This window comes from Durotheca rogersii (genome assembly GCF_024521655.1).
Source record: "Durotheca rogersii strain YMJ 92031201 chromosome Unknown GGS23scaffold_80, whole genome shotgun sequence".
NCBI lineage: Eukaryota > Fungi > Ascomycota > Sordariomycetes > Xylariales > Xylariaceae > Durotheca > Durotheca rogersii.
Window position 1 is genome coordinate 6,085 of NW_026251311.1, and position 16,683 is coordinate 22,767.

At 39.2% G+C, this 16,683-nt stretch overlaps 3 protein-coding genes across 3 annotated transcripts; 1 reads left to right on the top strand and 2 right to left on the bottom strand.

The window, feature by feature from the left end:
* Positions 1-317: 317 nt before the first annotated feature.
* Positions 318-1,410, bottom strand: GGS23DRAFT_591185 (uncharacterized protein). Its single transcript, XM_051517732.1, has 2 exons — positions 923-1,410; positions 318-863 (listed from the first exon to the last, which is right to left on the bottom strand). Exons 1-2 carry the CDS (start codon positions 1,209-1,211, stop codon positions 709-711), a joined length of 444 nt encoding a protein of 147 aa, XP_051366955.1. The 5' UTR covers positions 1,212-1,410; the 3' UTR covers positions 318-708.
* A 464-nt stretch (positions 1,411-1,874) lies between these two features.
* GGS23DRAFT_523901 (uncharacterized protein) lies at positions 1,875-3,612 on the bottom strand. The gene has a single exon (XM_051514677.1). It carries the CDS (start codon positions 3,505-3,507, stop codon positions 2,065-2,067), a length of 1,443 nt encoding a protein of 480 aa, XP_051366956.1. The 5' UTR covers positions 3,508-3,612; the 3' UTR covers positions 1,875-2,064.
* Positions 3,613-4,351: 739 nt separating this feature from the next.
* On the top strand, positions 4,352-4,676 carry GGS23DRAFT_601748 (uncharacterized protein; the record flags this gene model as incomplete). The annotated part of the gene is made up of 2 exons (XM_051519235.1): positions 4,352-4,381; positions 4,464-4,676. 2 exons carry the CDS (start codon positions 4,352-4,354, stop codon positions 4,674-4,676), a joined length of 243 nt encoding a protein of 80 aa, XP_051366957.1.
* Positions 4,677-16,683: the final 12,007 nt, after the last annotated feature.

A 16,683-nucleotide genomic window follows, 5' to 3' on the forward strand; every position in this document is an offset into this window, starting at 1 on the left:
TTTATAACAAAGAGATATACTTAGAATAGATTTAATTTAATTAATAATTCTATAGGAAGTCTCTTAAGTCCTTATTCCCTTTTAGGTTTCCTAATCCCTATTTCGTTTTAATATATTCCCGGGGTACCTCCGTACCTTAGTACCTAGGTACCTTAATACCGAAGCTATCCGTAGCTTATCTAGGACTTTCCTTAATAAGTCGCCGAGGTAACGGCCTTACTACCCGATATTGTCCTCCTAACCCGTATAACCTGATTATTAGTATAGGGTTCCATCCCCGTGTGACAGTCACTAAACCCTATTGGAGTCTTGAATGCCCTAAAAAATAACTTGATTCAGATATCGTGGACATAATCCATTTTCAAGACGAGCGCGACATTGCAGCTCAGCTCAGCTAGCTAGCTAGTTATCGAGACACCTTAATCCTAATAGCACTGTGGCGCTGAGAAGATCGGGGGAAGCGCAATATCACGACCTCTTCCCAAAGGATCACGAGGGCAACTCATTGGTATTAGAAAACATTTACTTCTCCTCACCAAGCTATGCCAAGCTGAGAAATGAATATGCACACGACCTCACTCTCCTTCCCTCTTGCTTCTCCCATAGACATTACAGTATTCTCCTTCCCACGCTCACGGGACGGCCCTTGCGACACGTAACCTGAAGACTAGAGTTTCCAATGACAGAGCCAAGGGTCACTTGTGATCCTCAGTTTTCTTCCAGCTTTTCCGTCGCGGATAGCGTAACAGATCCTCTACAGGACCGACCGGACGCGCCTAAACCGCAGTTCATGTAGACGGACCCAGACCCGACTAGTGTGACGTTCTCGCCCGACAAAATGACGCTCTGTTGGACTTGGATGGCTGTAATCGGTCAGTAAGTTACAAGTGGAAGGCTCGGAGAAATTATCAGGGTTCATTACGTCGATCTCCTCCGTAGTCTATTATGTTGTTGGTGAAGTCGGGGTTGTCTGTCGTCGTGCTGTATTCCTTGATGGTATGATCCCACAGCCATGTGGTGTGGCTAATCTTGCCAGGCTCGCCAGAATATTCCGCGTACACACCGCCCCAGCGATACCCCGAGGCGGCGTTGCTTGCCGATACGTTTATGTTCCAGTAGCCATAGTCAACCAGGGTGGCGGCTGGAACAGGGGAGGCTTTGACGCCAAAGAGAAGAACGAAGGGAATGGCGTAGGCGAGAGAGTTAAACATTGTGAGGGATATTATTCCGGCTTCGAGAATAATATTCGGGTTTAACACAAAGGAGGCCAGGGAAAGGAGAGGGACAGCAAGAGTAGGAGGTATGTATTGGCACCTAAACACAGGATGCTATATTAGGATTAGTTCGCCTTGGGCGCGGAGGACAAGTTAGCTATATATAAAGAAATGTTTCACCTACGGTGTTCAGCTACTCGTAAACAAACAGGGTCTGCGGGATATTAGGCAGGATAGGCTATAATATATAGAACGGCCGATCCACTGAGGTAACGCTCAAATGCATCGTGCAATGCAAGGCCGACGGGGCGCGCCAATACTACCTCGAGAGGCAACACGCGCCCTAATAATATCTATCTGGCCCACGAGACAGCGTTCGTCTACGTGTTCTAGATGGGTCCAGTGCGCTGAACAGACCTGCAACGTTTCAGCTGGCGGTTACACTCGTACCTATAATCCAAGTAACCATCCACGGTGGTGTGTTTCCGGGTGAGAATACGAGGGCAGGATTAACGGATTGACAGCCCACCGAGTCTTCAGCTCATTACGGAGGAGTTAGTCGGACCCGATTGGACGGAGATGGAGCTGGAAATTCGGGTGAGTTGTCTTGAGTCGCAGCCACTTATTAATGATTTCGTCTAAATGCATGTCAATATGTAAGTCGGATATAGCTATATAGCGATTCTTCTGCTCCTGTATTCGAATGCGCAACTCCACCTCCCCCTCGCGTGTCCTCCCTCATCTTTTCATCACGTCCGTCTCCTTCGGGACATGATTCACCTCTGTTTTTGCAACGACAAACCCCGAATAACATATGACTGGAACGCGTGCGTCTCTGCACGACGAAAAACTAGTCTATCCAAGCAACTGAGCTGAGCTTCATCCGAGACGGCCAAGAGCTTCTCAACCCGCACAGAGCCGTCATTATAACCGCTCCCAGGACACGATTACCCGGCAGCAATACATCCATGTCCTGCGTCACAAACTGCCTATAAATTCCCCATGTCGCCTGGGTACCGAGAGTCGTCTTAATCGAGAGCCATGCTATGTAAGGGACCCACGAAGTCCAGAGCAGCCTGACGCATAGCAGGCAGCACTTCTTCAGAAACCAATGTGAGACGAAAAGTAGGAAAGCAGGCACGGGTATAAATGGGATCGCCGCGAAGAAAGCCGAAGATTCCTCGAGAGCAAAGAAGTGCGCGATAGCCGTGAGAAAGTCTTCCACTGTGAGCAGACCAATCCAGGCGACCTGGTAGGCTGTGTAGGCCAGAAGGTGCATCGCAGTCGCGCGGATGAGGTGGAATGCGAGCTTGGAGAAGCCGTCTAGCTGACCTTGGCGCAATATGACTGGAGTCTCCGCCCTGGACATGAATAGGAAGACGCATAAGTAGAGGAACCCCGCAATCCCGACCTGGAGTCCCGCCGGTGCCCCGAACTCCCGGAGCAAATCACCGGGAGCCAATCCCTGGTCCGGATCCGGTGTGGGCAGAGCGACGGCGCTAGCTATGCGGGACAGGCGTTTGGCGAGAGCGGGAGATACGAGGCGTACCACCCACATAAATGCGTAGCCCATCGAAGCAGGACCGAGGTGGTAGTACGGCACAGATCCTCCCACCATGCTCAGGTACTCACAGAGCCACATCACGATACTGGTGAGCGTGTCGCGGACTATCTCCATGCGGTAGCTCCGGTCCGGGTGGAATTGGACATCGCCGACTGCGTCCGTGAGAGCGCGCCCCTGCTCGTCAACCGGACCCATGCCCCAGGTTTCGACGAGCCAGCGGTCGATGATGAACGGCAAATTGAATATGACCGCATCATGAGCCATCTGGTGAACATTTCCGATGACCTCGAAGACGAACGTGCTGAGGACCGACGTGGCCACGGTGATTGTCGTCCGGGATAGCACGCGCGCGAAGTAGTGCAGGTACCCGTGGCTTAGCAGCCACTGGTGCTCCGTCTCCCAGTTGACGGCGAGCATCAGCCCGATCAGGGCGCCGCAGTACCACGTCGCGTCGAGGTTGAAGGGGAACGGCGGGTCCTTGGGCTCCAGGGTCCACGCCTCGTCCGGGTAGGGCGGTGCCGGCAGCTCGGTCACCCAGACGGCGCGGTGGACGATGAACTGCCACAACACCTCCCATCCGGTAATTTGTGGCAATGCGAAAACTTCCTCCTGATCAAACGCCGCCTGCTCCTCGTTCCCTGCGAGCGGTAGGTCTTCGTCCTGGACCCAGGCATTGTTGTCTTCTTGCCCCAGCCCCTCGTCTCCGTTACCGTCGAACGGTGCAGCCATTGTGGTGAGATATTAGGTGTGAAGAAGTATATGCCTGAGATTAACACGTACACAGAGAGAGAGGTAGAGAAGAAGAAGAGGAGGAGGAGGATATGTGTATGTGTGTGTTTGTACATGCAAACCATCCTGCTCCGGGGGTTACGGGTAGATTTCATGGGAATCAAATACGCCGCACCGTAGGAGGCAGCACCAATCGCCGAATCGGGGATGTTCAAAGAGCACACCAGCTCAAGAAATAGGTAATGCAATTGTCGACGTGAAAGAACCCTCTTGAGATATGCCCCTGGTACCCGACACGACAAAGGAGTAAGGAGCGTAGGTGCAGATGAATTAAGCATAGTTCAGGTGTTATTAATAAGTCGAGAAAATTGTGGCTTTCTAGAGGCATTGCCCAAACCGTCGATCTCGAGGACCTGTATGCGTTGCTAGGGGTAAGAGAAAAGCAGCGGGTTGATATTTGTGAAATACGGTCTACGGTGGGCATCTGGTCCGTCTTTGATACCGGGTCTGTCTATTTCCCCAAGCGAATACCAATCTCGTTACCCTGCTATCGCCCAAGGCTTAGCATGACTGACTTGGACGAGGGGATTTAAACGAGGGGCGCAATAACAAGATATTATCATCACTGCGCGACCGGATTCTCATCGAGATGCACTAATGGTGCAGAAAAGTCAGGTCAACGACGGTGGCCTCTCGGGATACAACAAATTATACCGCGCGCCAGTCACCAGGTCCAATTCAGGCTTTAACTAGAGACAAAAGATCTTGGTCTTCGTATAAAACAGGTGCACGATAGCACCGCCTGGTTTTCGGGGAATCGGGGGGCTGCTTCTTCGCGGCGACGATGGAGGACGTGCCGACCGGGGCGGAGTGCGTAGCGCTGCTAGCGTTCGCGGAGCCCCCGGACTAGGGAGCCTGGCAGGCGGCGACGTTGACGGTGTTATAACGGGACGCAGATCGCGCGGCGGTGCGGGTGGGTGATATGGACTTCCGTAGTCGTGCGCCTCCTGCGCTACGGTCCCGGCGACTCCTCCCGGCCGCATTGCGACGGGCGCTTCGCCAGCGCCGACGGCCGCGAGAACAGCTTCCTCACCGTGCGCCTATACCCCAACGGCGGCGCTAAGCGGATCTCGGCTGATTTTCGCGATCCCCGAGCTGTCGGGCTTTAATGTTCACGCCAGGGCCAGCAGCTTGGTCGTCTTCCAGCAGCGAGACATGCGCCACGAGGGGGTGGAGGTGGCTAGAGGCATTAAGCACACAATGAGGACGGACGTCATATACGAGAAAGTCTGAGTCTCTACGGTGCACCATTAGTGCGTATCCGACAAAACGATTTTCGCGAATTGAAAATCGACCGAAACGTAAAAATGGGGCCACCTTATGGAGCTACTATAAAAGTCATCAACTTCAATTATATATTATTAAATCATTTAAAGAGATATAATTAAACGGATTTTATATTTGAATAGTTAATTGATTAATTTATAAATAAATATAGATTATATATTACGTTATATAATATTCAAAGAATTGAAAGCAGTTTAAGATAGTTAATGTTATGAAAGTTATTAACTTTGATTATATATAATAGCGTTAATTTAAAAGATATAATAAATATTATATGATATATAGATAGATGCATGCTTAATTTATAGGTAAATATAAATTATTTTTCATATAGAATAAGGTTTATAAAGAAAACCGTAACTAAAGGAGATTATTATAATAAAAGTTACTAACTTAAACCTTATATTAATAGATTAATTTAAGTAATATAATTATAGATATTTAATCTTTTAATAGAAGAATTCTTAATATATAAATGAATATAGAGCATCATTTATATAATATAACGTTTATAAGAAAAATGTAAATAAAAGAAAACTATTTTAATAAAAGTTAAGGATTTTAACATTAGATTATAAAGCTAACTAAAGAGATATAATGAAATAAATATAATAATTTAATTAATAGTCCATTAATATATATATCATTACTTATATAATATTATATTTATAAATAAAAACTTAAATAAAGAAAAGGGTTTTAATAAAGGTTTCTAATTTTAACACTATATTAAAAGATTAATTTTAATAATGAAATTAAATATATTAAATTTTTCATGTTTAAATAATCTATATATAAATATATATCACATAGAGAGCCACTTATACATGGCTCCCTACTCCTTCTCGAGTTACTCGCTTACCTAACATAGCTCCTAGCTCGCTTATATAACATAGCTCGTAGCTCCTTATCGTTTATATATAGGTAGCTCGTATCTCCTTTATTAATCTCCTTCCTTCTTAGATAGTTAGTTAATTTACCTTCTTCTTCCTACCTTCCGTTATTCCTAAGAAGTAACCTTAGTACTTACGTAGCTCTCTTAATCTACGTATTAATTATAAGCCCGGTAGTCCTTCTAAGGAGCTAAGTTAACTAAGGTTTTATTACATAAGCTTCCGAGTAATCTTATTATTTATTTCTATCTCTTTAATCTTTCGATTAATCGTTTTTCTCTTAAATATCGCTTTCGTTTTCCTCTCGAGTAATATATTTATAGTAATAATAGGTACTAGCGGAAACTTTTCCATTAAGAAGCTACCTATTAATATTAACCTACGTAACTTCGATAAATATCTACGATGGTTTATTACTTTCTAGAACTACGCCGAGTAATTCGATATTTAAAAGGATATTAATCCTAATGTAAACGATTATAAGCTAAGTTCGGCGATACTCCTATCGCTTAAAGAATTTATTACTTAGGAAAAGAAGCGAGCGAGGAAGTAGTACCTTTAAGTTCTTTACGAGTAGGTTAAGAAAGATCCTAAGACTCGTAGGAAAGAGCCGAAAGCTTTAACCGAAAACCCGCGCTACTTCTTTATCGAAGAATATAAGTAATTACTTAAGTAGAGTCGATCTTAGGAATCTTAAGCTATTATCGCCGGTAAAAGCTACCGAGCTTTTTATTATTAGATTATATCCTCGGTTTTTATTAATTATTTCGAGTTTATCGGTATATAATTTAAAGCTTAAGGATTTAAGCCGAACGTTTAAAATATTATAAGACTACTTCGCGATTACCTCGCTCCTACCTTTATTACTACGTAAACGTTCGTTTACTAGGAATACCGCGAGGTCCTATAAAAGGTAAAGGCGGGTACTTTTTACGGAGAGTAGTTCTTTACTACCTAGAATAACGCTTATTACCGAGCTTTCGCTTACGATATTAACGAGATCCGAGGCGTACTCGAAGCGAAGGACTTCCTCGAAGCTATTAAAGTTAAAATCGCTTTAGATTAAGCTATTCGCGTAACTATTAAACTAATTACGGCGGACCGGCTTAAACGATAGTTACTTTTCCTTATAGAGCTAGGTAAAGTATTCGGAGCTTTTATTTCCGAGGATAAGAAGATAAGTAAATTAAGCCTTTATATCTTAGTTACGTATTAAAGAGCTACTTTAGGATATAAAGCCGGAGCGACTAACGTTAGTAGCTTTAATAGTTCTAATAGCTCGACCGATAACGCTAAAGCTAATAAGTACCTATATAATAAATAATACCGTTAGGTTCCGGAGGTATACGCTAACCTTTAATTCGCTATTACCGATAAAACGCTACGATAAATCTCATATATATCCGACGACGTAAAACTAACTACTAAATAACGGTATAACTTAAGCGACTTTGCCTTATTCCGAGCCTTTATTAAAAGCGACGGATAGAAGGTTACCGCTTTTAATTAAGGTAGCTCCTCCGGAACTAACTTACCTCGGAATAAGCGTAATAAGAATAATAAGTAGTCCGGTAATATTAACGTAACGGTAATCGACTTACGTATTATTTACATAACCTTTAACGTAGAGGTATTTTTTATTATAAATCTAATACGATACCCCCTCTCCGAGAGTACTATCTTCGATAACTACGGAGCTATTTACCTTATTAATAACCGGGATTTACTAGTCGAAGGCTCCTTCGCTCCCGCTAAAAACGGGTAGACCATCGAAGTTAATATTACGAGCTTTTCTATTACCGGTACTAGTATACGCGTTATTAAGAACTACCTTTAGGATAAGTCGGGTAAACTTACGATCGACCTTACGCTTAAAGACGTTATTCTCGTTAAAGATTTCTATATTAATATTATTTCCGAAGTAAAGCTTTTTATTATTAATGTTTAGTATTATGGTCTTAATTACTTTCTTCGCCGGGGGTCGATTAAAAACGGATTTATTATAAGAAAGCTCGAACGTCGTTATAACTTAATATTCTTTAAATTTAAGTAGTTTTCCGTTTACTCGTAAGTTCTTTCTATAATACCGCTACGTACGCCTATAATAATACTATATAGCGTAGTATCGTTCGTTATTATTCCGACGACTAAGGAAAGAAAGACCCGATAAAGAAAATCGAGAGATTAAATAAAACCGAGAGAAGGTTCCGAGTAACTCTAGTACCTTAGAGCTAGGTACCTAAGCCCGGAAGCGCTTAAAGTACTCGTAAAGCATGCCTAGAATATCGAAATTAACGATATATCTACGCTTAAGTATAAATATTATAGGCTTACGATAGGTAAGAGAGTAATCTTACGCCGACTATTATTATATCGCTCGCTACGTTCTTTTTAACGTATATATTAGGATTTATTTAACTTTCCGGAAGGATACGACGGCTTTAAATAAATACTTATTATTAAAGATAAATATAGCGGAATACTTTAGGTAGAAACCCTTAAGAATAAATAAGGTTATTTAGTTACGAAGATTATTCGATTCTTTAAAAGATAGGTACGACGATAATTCCGCCTTTCGATCTATAAGTTCCGATACGATAACGAACGAATAATAATCGGGATTAAAGGCCTAACCGGATATAAAATCTAGGCTCGGGAAGAAGGTATTAATCTCGAGCTATTACCGGCGAATACTAAAAAGCTAATTAATAAGGGTAAGAAAGCTAAATAATTTATTATCGTTAAATCGATTAAAATAAGGATAAGAGTAAGGCTCCTAGAGAAGCTATGACTTAAATACGTAAAGGTTACGGCATACTTAATAAATATAAGCCCGAGCTATATATACTATCTTCGCTCGCCTTATAAATTACTTAATACCTAGTTTACCGTTTACTTTAGATAGTATATACCTACGTTTATAAGGAAGCTAACGAGCGACCTAAGGCCGGATTAGTACGGAATCTATACGTACGGGTATCGCGCGTACCCTTTATTAGGAAAACGCGCTTAAGATCTCGATAAAAAAGGGTTTAAAGTTAAACCGAAAACTTACGTCGGTTATTTAGTTAGATATTATATATCTAACCTATACCGAATATAGGTTCCTAAAATAAGGAAAGTAATGCTAACTAAAGATATCGTTTTCGATAAAGAAATATTTTACGATAAGTCCGAAGAGCTATAAACCGAAGAATTCGCTTAAAAGAAGCTAGACCGAATTAACCTTACGGGTAAAGTTATTAATAATATAACGGAAGTTATTATCGAAGCTCTAGATATTTAGGATTTATAAGCTCCCTTTATTATAGAGTTTATTAGCAAGCTACCTTAACTTAGGAATAACGAGCTTACTTTAAACGATAGTTTAGATATAACTTAGTTTATTAACCCGAACTCGGGAGTAGGTAAACCTAAACCGGAGAAAGCTCCGGAAGAAGGAGAATCCGTTACTTTAATCTAAAAGAAAGTTAGATTTATAAACGATTAACCTTTAAACGATCGATAATAAACGCCTCTAAACCTTCCGATTTAATCTATAAAGGAATTCCTAGAACTATTCGATTAGGAAAAAGAGATATAAGAATAACTAGAGGCGGAATCCTAAGCTCTAGAGCTAACGAAGCGGGGGAGTAAGGAGAAATCGGATTAATTTAGTAGGCTCTTAAGTCCTAGGCTAATACTAGAGTTTCCTTCGGGACCGTTTAAAGGCTAAAGGGCTCCTACGGGAAGCCTTTCGCGACTAAAGCGAAATATCGTAACGGAGAATCGCGTAAAAACTAATACCGATCGGGTAATATATTATCTTAACGAAGCGACGATTAATAAAGAGCTTAGTACCCTTCGGAATCGAAAGTAATCCGCTTAATCCGAGCTTAGCGAGTTAATAAGCTTATCCCTATTATCTAAAAAAAAGCGGAGGAAATATAACCGTAAAGTATATCCCTTAGTTACGCGTTATAGCCGGAGGAAGCGAGGAGAAAGTCCCGAAAAGGAGGGCTTAAATAAAGGATAGGTTAATACCGGCGCCTTTATATCGGATATAGCTTCGAATAGGTTAATTAACCTATCGAACGACCGTAACTAATACGAATTTACTTCTATATTCTTACCTAATTAGCTCGACGGAACGTAAGACGATTAATCTTTTATTACGCTACATTTAGTTATTATAGCTACCTTTAAATAAATATAAACCGAGCGATTAAGCGTAACGCCCGGTAAGATAATAATCTATCGCGATAAACTAATTAAGCTCCTAAAAACGTAGAAAGAGCTTAATAACTACCCCTTAAGGGATCGTTTTAAGGAAAACGCTAGGTCGGAAATAAATACCTTCCTAAGCGCTAGGGTTTAGAAAGTTATTAATCGCGACTAAGCTTAAATTAAACTAATACCGTTAAAGTAAGTTTTCGATTATAAATTCGATAAAGATAACTATCTCGATAAATGTAAATCGCGTTTAATTACGCGAGGAAATCTCCTTCCGAAGGAGTTATTTAAATTAACGTATATAGCAATACTCGTAGTAAAATCTTTCCGAATAATAATAATAATCGCGGCTTATTTTAATCTTAAGGTAAATTAATTCGATATTAAGAACGCTTTTCTTAACGTAGCTCGACCGAAAGACGACCTAATATTAATCGAGCTATTAAACGGATTTAAATAAGAGAAGAAGTACGCGCTCGTAATAAAAGCTATATACGGATTCCGAGACTTACCTTTACTTTAGTTTAGGGAACTCGAGAGTACCTTTATCCGTTTAAGACTCTAAAGCTTTCCGGAAGAACTATATATATTCTATATACTAATAAGGGAAGTATTCGTATTAATATACGTCGATAACCTATTATTTATATACGATAAAAGTAACGATTCCATGGCTTAAAAGGTAGCTTAAGGGTTAAAAACTACCTATATAATAAAAGAACTAGGACTAGTAAGCTAGTATTTAGGAATTCGGGTAATACGTAATCGCGAAAACTAGACGATAACCTTAGTATACGACGCCTATATCGAGAAGATCGTAGGTCGCTTTAATTTAGCGGATAATAACTAATTCCTTATAATATTACTACCGATTATCGAGCTTATAAAGTTTATAAGCGTCGCGTCGAAGTAATAAATTAAGGAATATTAGGAAAAAGTAGGGTCGTTACTTTATAACGTAATTATAATCCGCCCGGACGTAGCTTTTACTGCGTTATAACTTTCCTACTTCCTTATTAATCCGGAACCTTAGTATATAAAAGCCGTTAATTAAGCGATTAGATACCTTTATACTACGCGTTACCTTAGCATTAGGTATAAGGATAAGAGTAATAATATATAAGCGCTATTAATCGCTAGCGACGCTTCTTTCGTAGACGATCTAAAAACTAGAAAATCGTTATAAGGCTATATTATATCGCTCTTTAGAGACCCGATAATATAAAAGATAGCTCGTTAAGCTATAGTTTCGACGTCGATAACCGAAGCTAAGCTTTTAGGATTAAAGCATATAATTAAGGAAACGATAGCTTTAAAACGCTTCTTTAGGGACATTACCCTAGATCTAGGAGAGCTATAAATAATCTATAGCGATAATTAATAAACCATTAGATTAATCGTAAAAGATAAGGAAAGAATTAATATAAGGCTTCGCTATATAAATATATAATACTTATAGCTCCGATAAAAGCGATAAAAGGGCTTCTTCGAGGTATTTTATCTACCTATAGGATAGATACCGACGGATAAACTAATTAAAGCTCTTCCTCGCTAATCATTCGAGTATTTTAAATCGTTACTTAACCTTTAAAATATAAGAGGAGAGATAACGATATTAAAGCTCTTAGATAATACGAAAGTAACGTAGGATTTTAGTTTAATTATAAGAAGAACTAACTTAGAATAGTATATTTTATTCGAAGAACGACGTAGGGGTATTAATCTAAAAAGAATCTACGCGTAATAAGACTTCTCCCCTTAACGAAAGAACTAACTTATATAATAAAGCTAATATAATACTCTTAAAGCTCCCGAAAACCTAACGACCTTTAGAGCTACCGGCTTTAGTACTTACTTTAAGGTTATATTTATTTTTTAGATTACTTAACTTAGCCGGAGCTAGGATATTATTAGTTCTATTATTATTAAACCGTATATAATTATTCGAAGCTTAATCTAGTAATATCCGGGTTAGTAGTAACGGGAATAAAGCTTTAAACGGAAGTAGCTCCTCGTTTAATATTAACCTATATATTTTAACGGAAACGAACGGACCGGCGAGAAGTACGGATAGCTTATTATCGGCTAACTCTACTACGGACGCGACTACCGCGAGTACGAGAGCTACGAAGGGAACGGGTCGGAATTAAGATTTATTTACGTTTAATAGGAGAGTTATCGTTTTAAGCGAGAGTATCCGTAATCGCCTATCCGCGTAACGATTCGGTAGTAAGCGGTAATATAAGCTAACGCTATTATTCGGGATAATACTAACGAAGTAGCTCGTTTATTTCTTCGCGGAAAGCGGTAATTTAAAGTAATATAATTAAAAAAGTAATTTACGATAAAGAAAGCTCGGAACTTACTACCTTAAAATTAAGGTCGGTTATTTAGGTAGCGATAAGCCGCTAAGTAAGACGTATAACGCGAAGGTAACTATAATTAATTAGCTCTCGACGAAACCTTATATAATTCCAAGGGATACTTATAAAGCTACGTAAGAATAGCTACGCGAATAACGTAAGTAACGGTTAATAAAAGTTAAAGATTAGAAATACTTTCCCGTCGAACGATGCTATATAGCGTTATTAATATACCGATAATAAGGAATATTATTACGTAAGCCGTATTCCTCGGTAATAACGGGAAATAATAAGGCTATATTATTATTAGCTCGGATAGCTCGACCGCTTCCTTTAAACGTAGGCGATAACTCGGTAACTTCCTAAGAGCTAAACCGTATTAAAAGCTCTCGAGGAACGCGAGTAATAAGGATAAAGCTTAGCTCGGTTAACTAACGGGTAATAATAGGAGTAACGATAAGAGCCGTTTCGAATTTAAGAAAGCTATTTTTATTAAAAGCTTACTCTCTAAGCGCGAATATAAAAAAAGGAACCGAACTAGGAATAAGAATAAAAACGGCGGTAGCGTTAGCGCGATAGCGCTCCCCTAGACTCGGTATAGTATCGTTAACGATAAACGAACGATTATTAGGCTATCCGTAGCTTAGAAGAAAAAGGAAGCCGCCGGCTTTCGTTAAGCGAATAAGCGTCGGCGCGACGGCGGTAATAATAGCAGGGGAATTATCCTCCCCGTCCCGAGCTTCCGTAAAAATACCTAGTATATATAGCGACGGCTTAATAAGTACTCGGTACTCGCCGATAGTTTCCTTAGGAGCTATTAATACGGCGGCGGCCTAGGCTTTCGAAATAAAAGCGATTATTGTAGTGGTGCGGTAAGACATGCCCTCTTGATATATTACGTAATACGCTACGATAGGCCTTATACCTATATAGAGTAACCATAGTACCCGTAAGTACGAGACATACCATACTTATTATATAGTTTATTACCTAGCTAGATTACTATCTTTATTATTTTTACCTTAATTAAAGATTCGTTTTTACCATTAGATTCGTCGTTCTCCGATTAATATATTTATTTTAGTTATAGGCGCTTAAGTTACTTTATCGTACCGCTATAGCCGAATAAGTAACTTTTACGTTTTGCCCCTTTTCTTTCCTTACCTCTTATGCCTTCGGGTTAGCGACTACTATATCTTTACGACTAAGGGATATAGCTAAGATACGATAACTACATTAGATTCCTTACCTCTCGATTAATATAGCGATATTAGTTTTATTTATCTTAGACTATCGTACGTATTATAGTCTTCGATAGAGTATACTTTCGAGTAAACTTATCCGGGTCTTTAATATCGCGTACGCTTTACTCTTCTTTAGTAGCGATTACCCTATAACTTTTTCGACCCTTTAACCTTTAGTTTACGGAATTTCTATTACGCTATTAGGATTTAAAGGATACCGATCGCCGTCGGCGCCGTTATTTAACCCGCGAAATAGCCCGCGTTTTACGTTAAATAAAGTATCCCGTCTTATGGTTATTTATCTACTATAAGGAGGTACGTATAAGCCCGGGAATTATTATAACGATATTACTACTACTAGGATAATACCTAAACCTTAATACTTATAACGTTATTAAGCTATCGATACTACGATATAATACGACGACTAAACCGCGTTTATACCGATTAGGACATCCCTTATATCGTTATTTACCTACCTATACGGAGGAACCCGTAAGCCTAGGAAACTATCGTCGTAATACTACCGCTACTAGGGATAGCACTTAATCTTCGATACTAACCGCTTCCTCGAACCGCTAATAATACGGTATATCTTACGCGAATAAATAGCGCTTTCGACGATTAGGGCAGCCCCCTTATAATTACCTACCTACTATATAAAGGACGTACGAGCGCCTTAATATAAATTATAATAACCTATACGACCCGCTACTCCTTTATTAATACTAAAGGCGGGTAAGGCTAATAATAATTATACCCTAGCCGACCTTACGATAGCTTCTTTTTCCCTTTAAACCTATTAATCGATATAAATTAAATATATAAATACTAATAACTTATTATGCTAGAGGTATTTTAAGATACTTAAGCGTAGCGATTCGACGATATAATATACGATATAACATAGATATTTACATTAATAATATAAATAGAAATTAATAGACTAATAGCTATTAGTAACCGATAGTTTTAAGGAGAACTAGGAATTAATATTAATAAGACTACGTAAATATAGAGGATTAGGAAAACGGAATTAAAGTCGAATTAATAGGTATACCTATATATAAGCTAGCCTTATATTACTAATTAATAACTAATATGGCGAGAAGTATTAATATAGGCGTAAAACGACGCCTAGCGATAATACCGCTAATACTATTAAATAGCTTCCGTTAGATCGAGACCGGCTTATAGCTATAACCGGTATCGTATCTAACGCGATCCTTTACTCGGGATCGATCCCTTATACGTATTACTTTAACGAAGGTTATACGTTAGGAGTTTTAAACCTTAATAAAAGGAATTATCGTCGATTTATTTATAATAATTAAATTATTAATCCAAGGAATACGTATCGTACTTTAATTAGGCGTTAGCCGATTAGAGAAGCTCGTATAATATCCGGACCCTATCGATCGGAATAGTATAATAAATAATAACATACTTATACTAGAGGAAAAGTATTAGGATATAAATAATAGTTATTATACCTTTACCCTTATGTTAAATAATAAAACCTTTATTACCTTTCTTTTTACTTTATACCTCGTACCGATAGACTAAACGGAATCCGTAGCTAGGAAACGGAATAAATCGCCGTTAGGACCCGAAGTAGTAAAGATTAAATTACTAATAAAGACCTTAAGAGTCGATATTAGCTTTCCGTTCTTATATCCGTCCGAAGAAGAGAAGGACGACGATAAAACTCCTACTTAGCTACCCCTTAACCGCGGCTCTGTATTTATTCCGTTAATCCCTATGGCATTATCTTAAAATAATAATAACGGGGCCTTTAGTAGCTAGAATATACCGGTAGCTACCCCGATTATCGTAATGCTAGCCATTAAATTCCCTAACCCTACCGATTATCTTAGGCTTAAGTTTAATAAATATAATATAACTTAATAGCTAAAAAAGGTAGATCGATTATTTAACCGCTACCGTATAAGTAACGACGATAAGATTAAAAAGATCGGCGAATAAATTACGACTAAAACTATTAAGGAGCGTATTAACGACGTTACGAAGGATTAAACGATTTAAAGAGTTATCGTTATAGCCTTAAAGTACCGTTTTAGGATTACCGATAAACTAAACCAAGCTAACGTTAAACGTAAACTCGTATAGCTAGAACGAAGTAACGTAATTAGCGACCCTAAGGCGATTTTTACGTATTTTATAAACTATAAACGTCTTTTTAAGCTCGTAAACGATAACGGAAAGCTTCTTTAGAAAGTAAGGTACCTAACCGATAAATTCCGGATATTCCTAATTATAAAGTTCTATAAAACGGGAAACTATAATTATAATAGGATCGGAAATATCGATTACCGGACTTTTTATACCTAGCTTTATAAGTAAGCGGAACGTCGTATAGTAATATAAATTACCGATAGGGCCTAAGCCGAAGAACGACGATAGTAAAAAACGGTAACTTTCGAAAAACCCGAGAAGCTTATAATATAAATAATTTAACGATTAGCGACTCCTAGCTTTTAAATGCCTTTACTATCGCCTTCCTCGTAGCTTAGACCTTCTTACGGCTACTTAAGTATTAGTTAGGAAGCTAGTATATAGGCCTTTTACGACCGACTTAACGCTTTAGAAATAAAAATAACTTCGTAGAACTACCGTTAAAAGAGTAGCTCTTATAGCCTTAGGGGTACGTACGGCGCCGATTAATAATATTAATAAGAAAACCCGTTCCTAGTAAACGCGGTTCGGAACCTAAGTCTTTATAACCTATAAACTAACGGAAGAACCCTAGTAGGATCTAGACGTAATACTATATTAGATTACCGAGGCATACGTAGTAGGATTTTATTAACCTAAACGAATAATTATAAGGAATTCGAATGTTAATTTTATAGTACTTTCGATCGGCTTTATAATTATAGCCGTTACTTACTACTAATAAATATAACCTAGAATCGGTTCTACCATAGGAGTAATAAGCGATTATATTACTTCGAGAACGGAGACCCGGATAAGCCGGAATTAATATTAATCCTAGGATCGATTATTACCTAAGCTAAGCGTAAAGGAGAACCGATCGCTTATTATATCTTATTTTACGTATATTAAAGTAAGGAATCTCTAGAGTAGGTACGTAGG

What these genes read in the sequence shown, in the direction of transcription:
- GGS23DRAFT_591185 (XM_051517732.1), bottom strand. Translation starts at nt 1,211, where the DNA reads ATGTTTAACTCTCTCGCCTACGCCATTCCCTTCGTTCTTCTCTTTGGC. An exon ending in AGACTACGGAGGAGATCGAC is followed by an intron (nt 864 to 922) that starts GTAATGAACCCT and finishes GACCGATTACAG; the next exon opens with CCATCCAAGTCCAACAGAGC.
- GGS23DRAFT_523901 (XM_051514677.1), bottom strand. Translation starts at nt 3,507, where the DNA reads ATGGCTGCACCGTTCGACGGTAACGGAGACGAGGGGCTGGGGCAAGAA.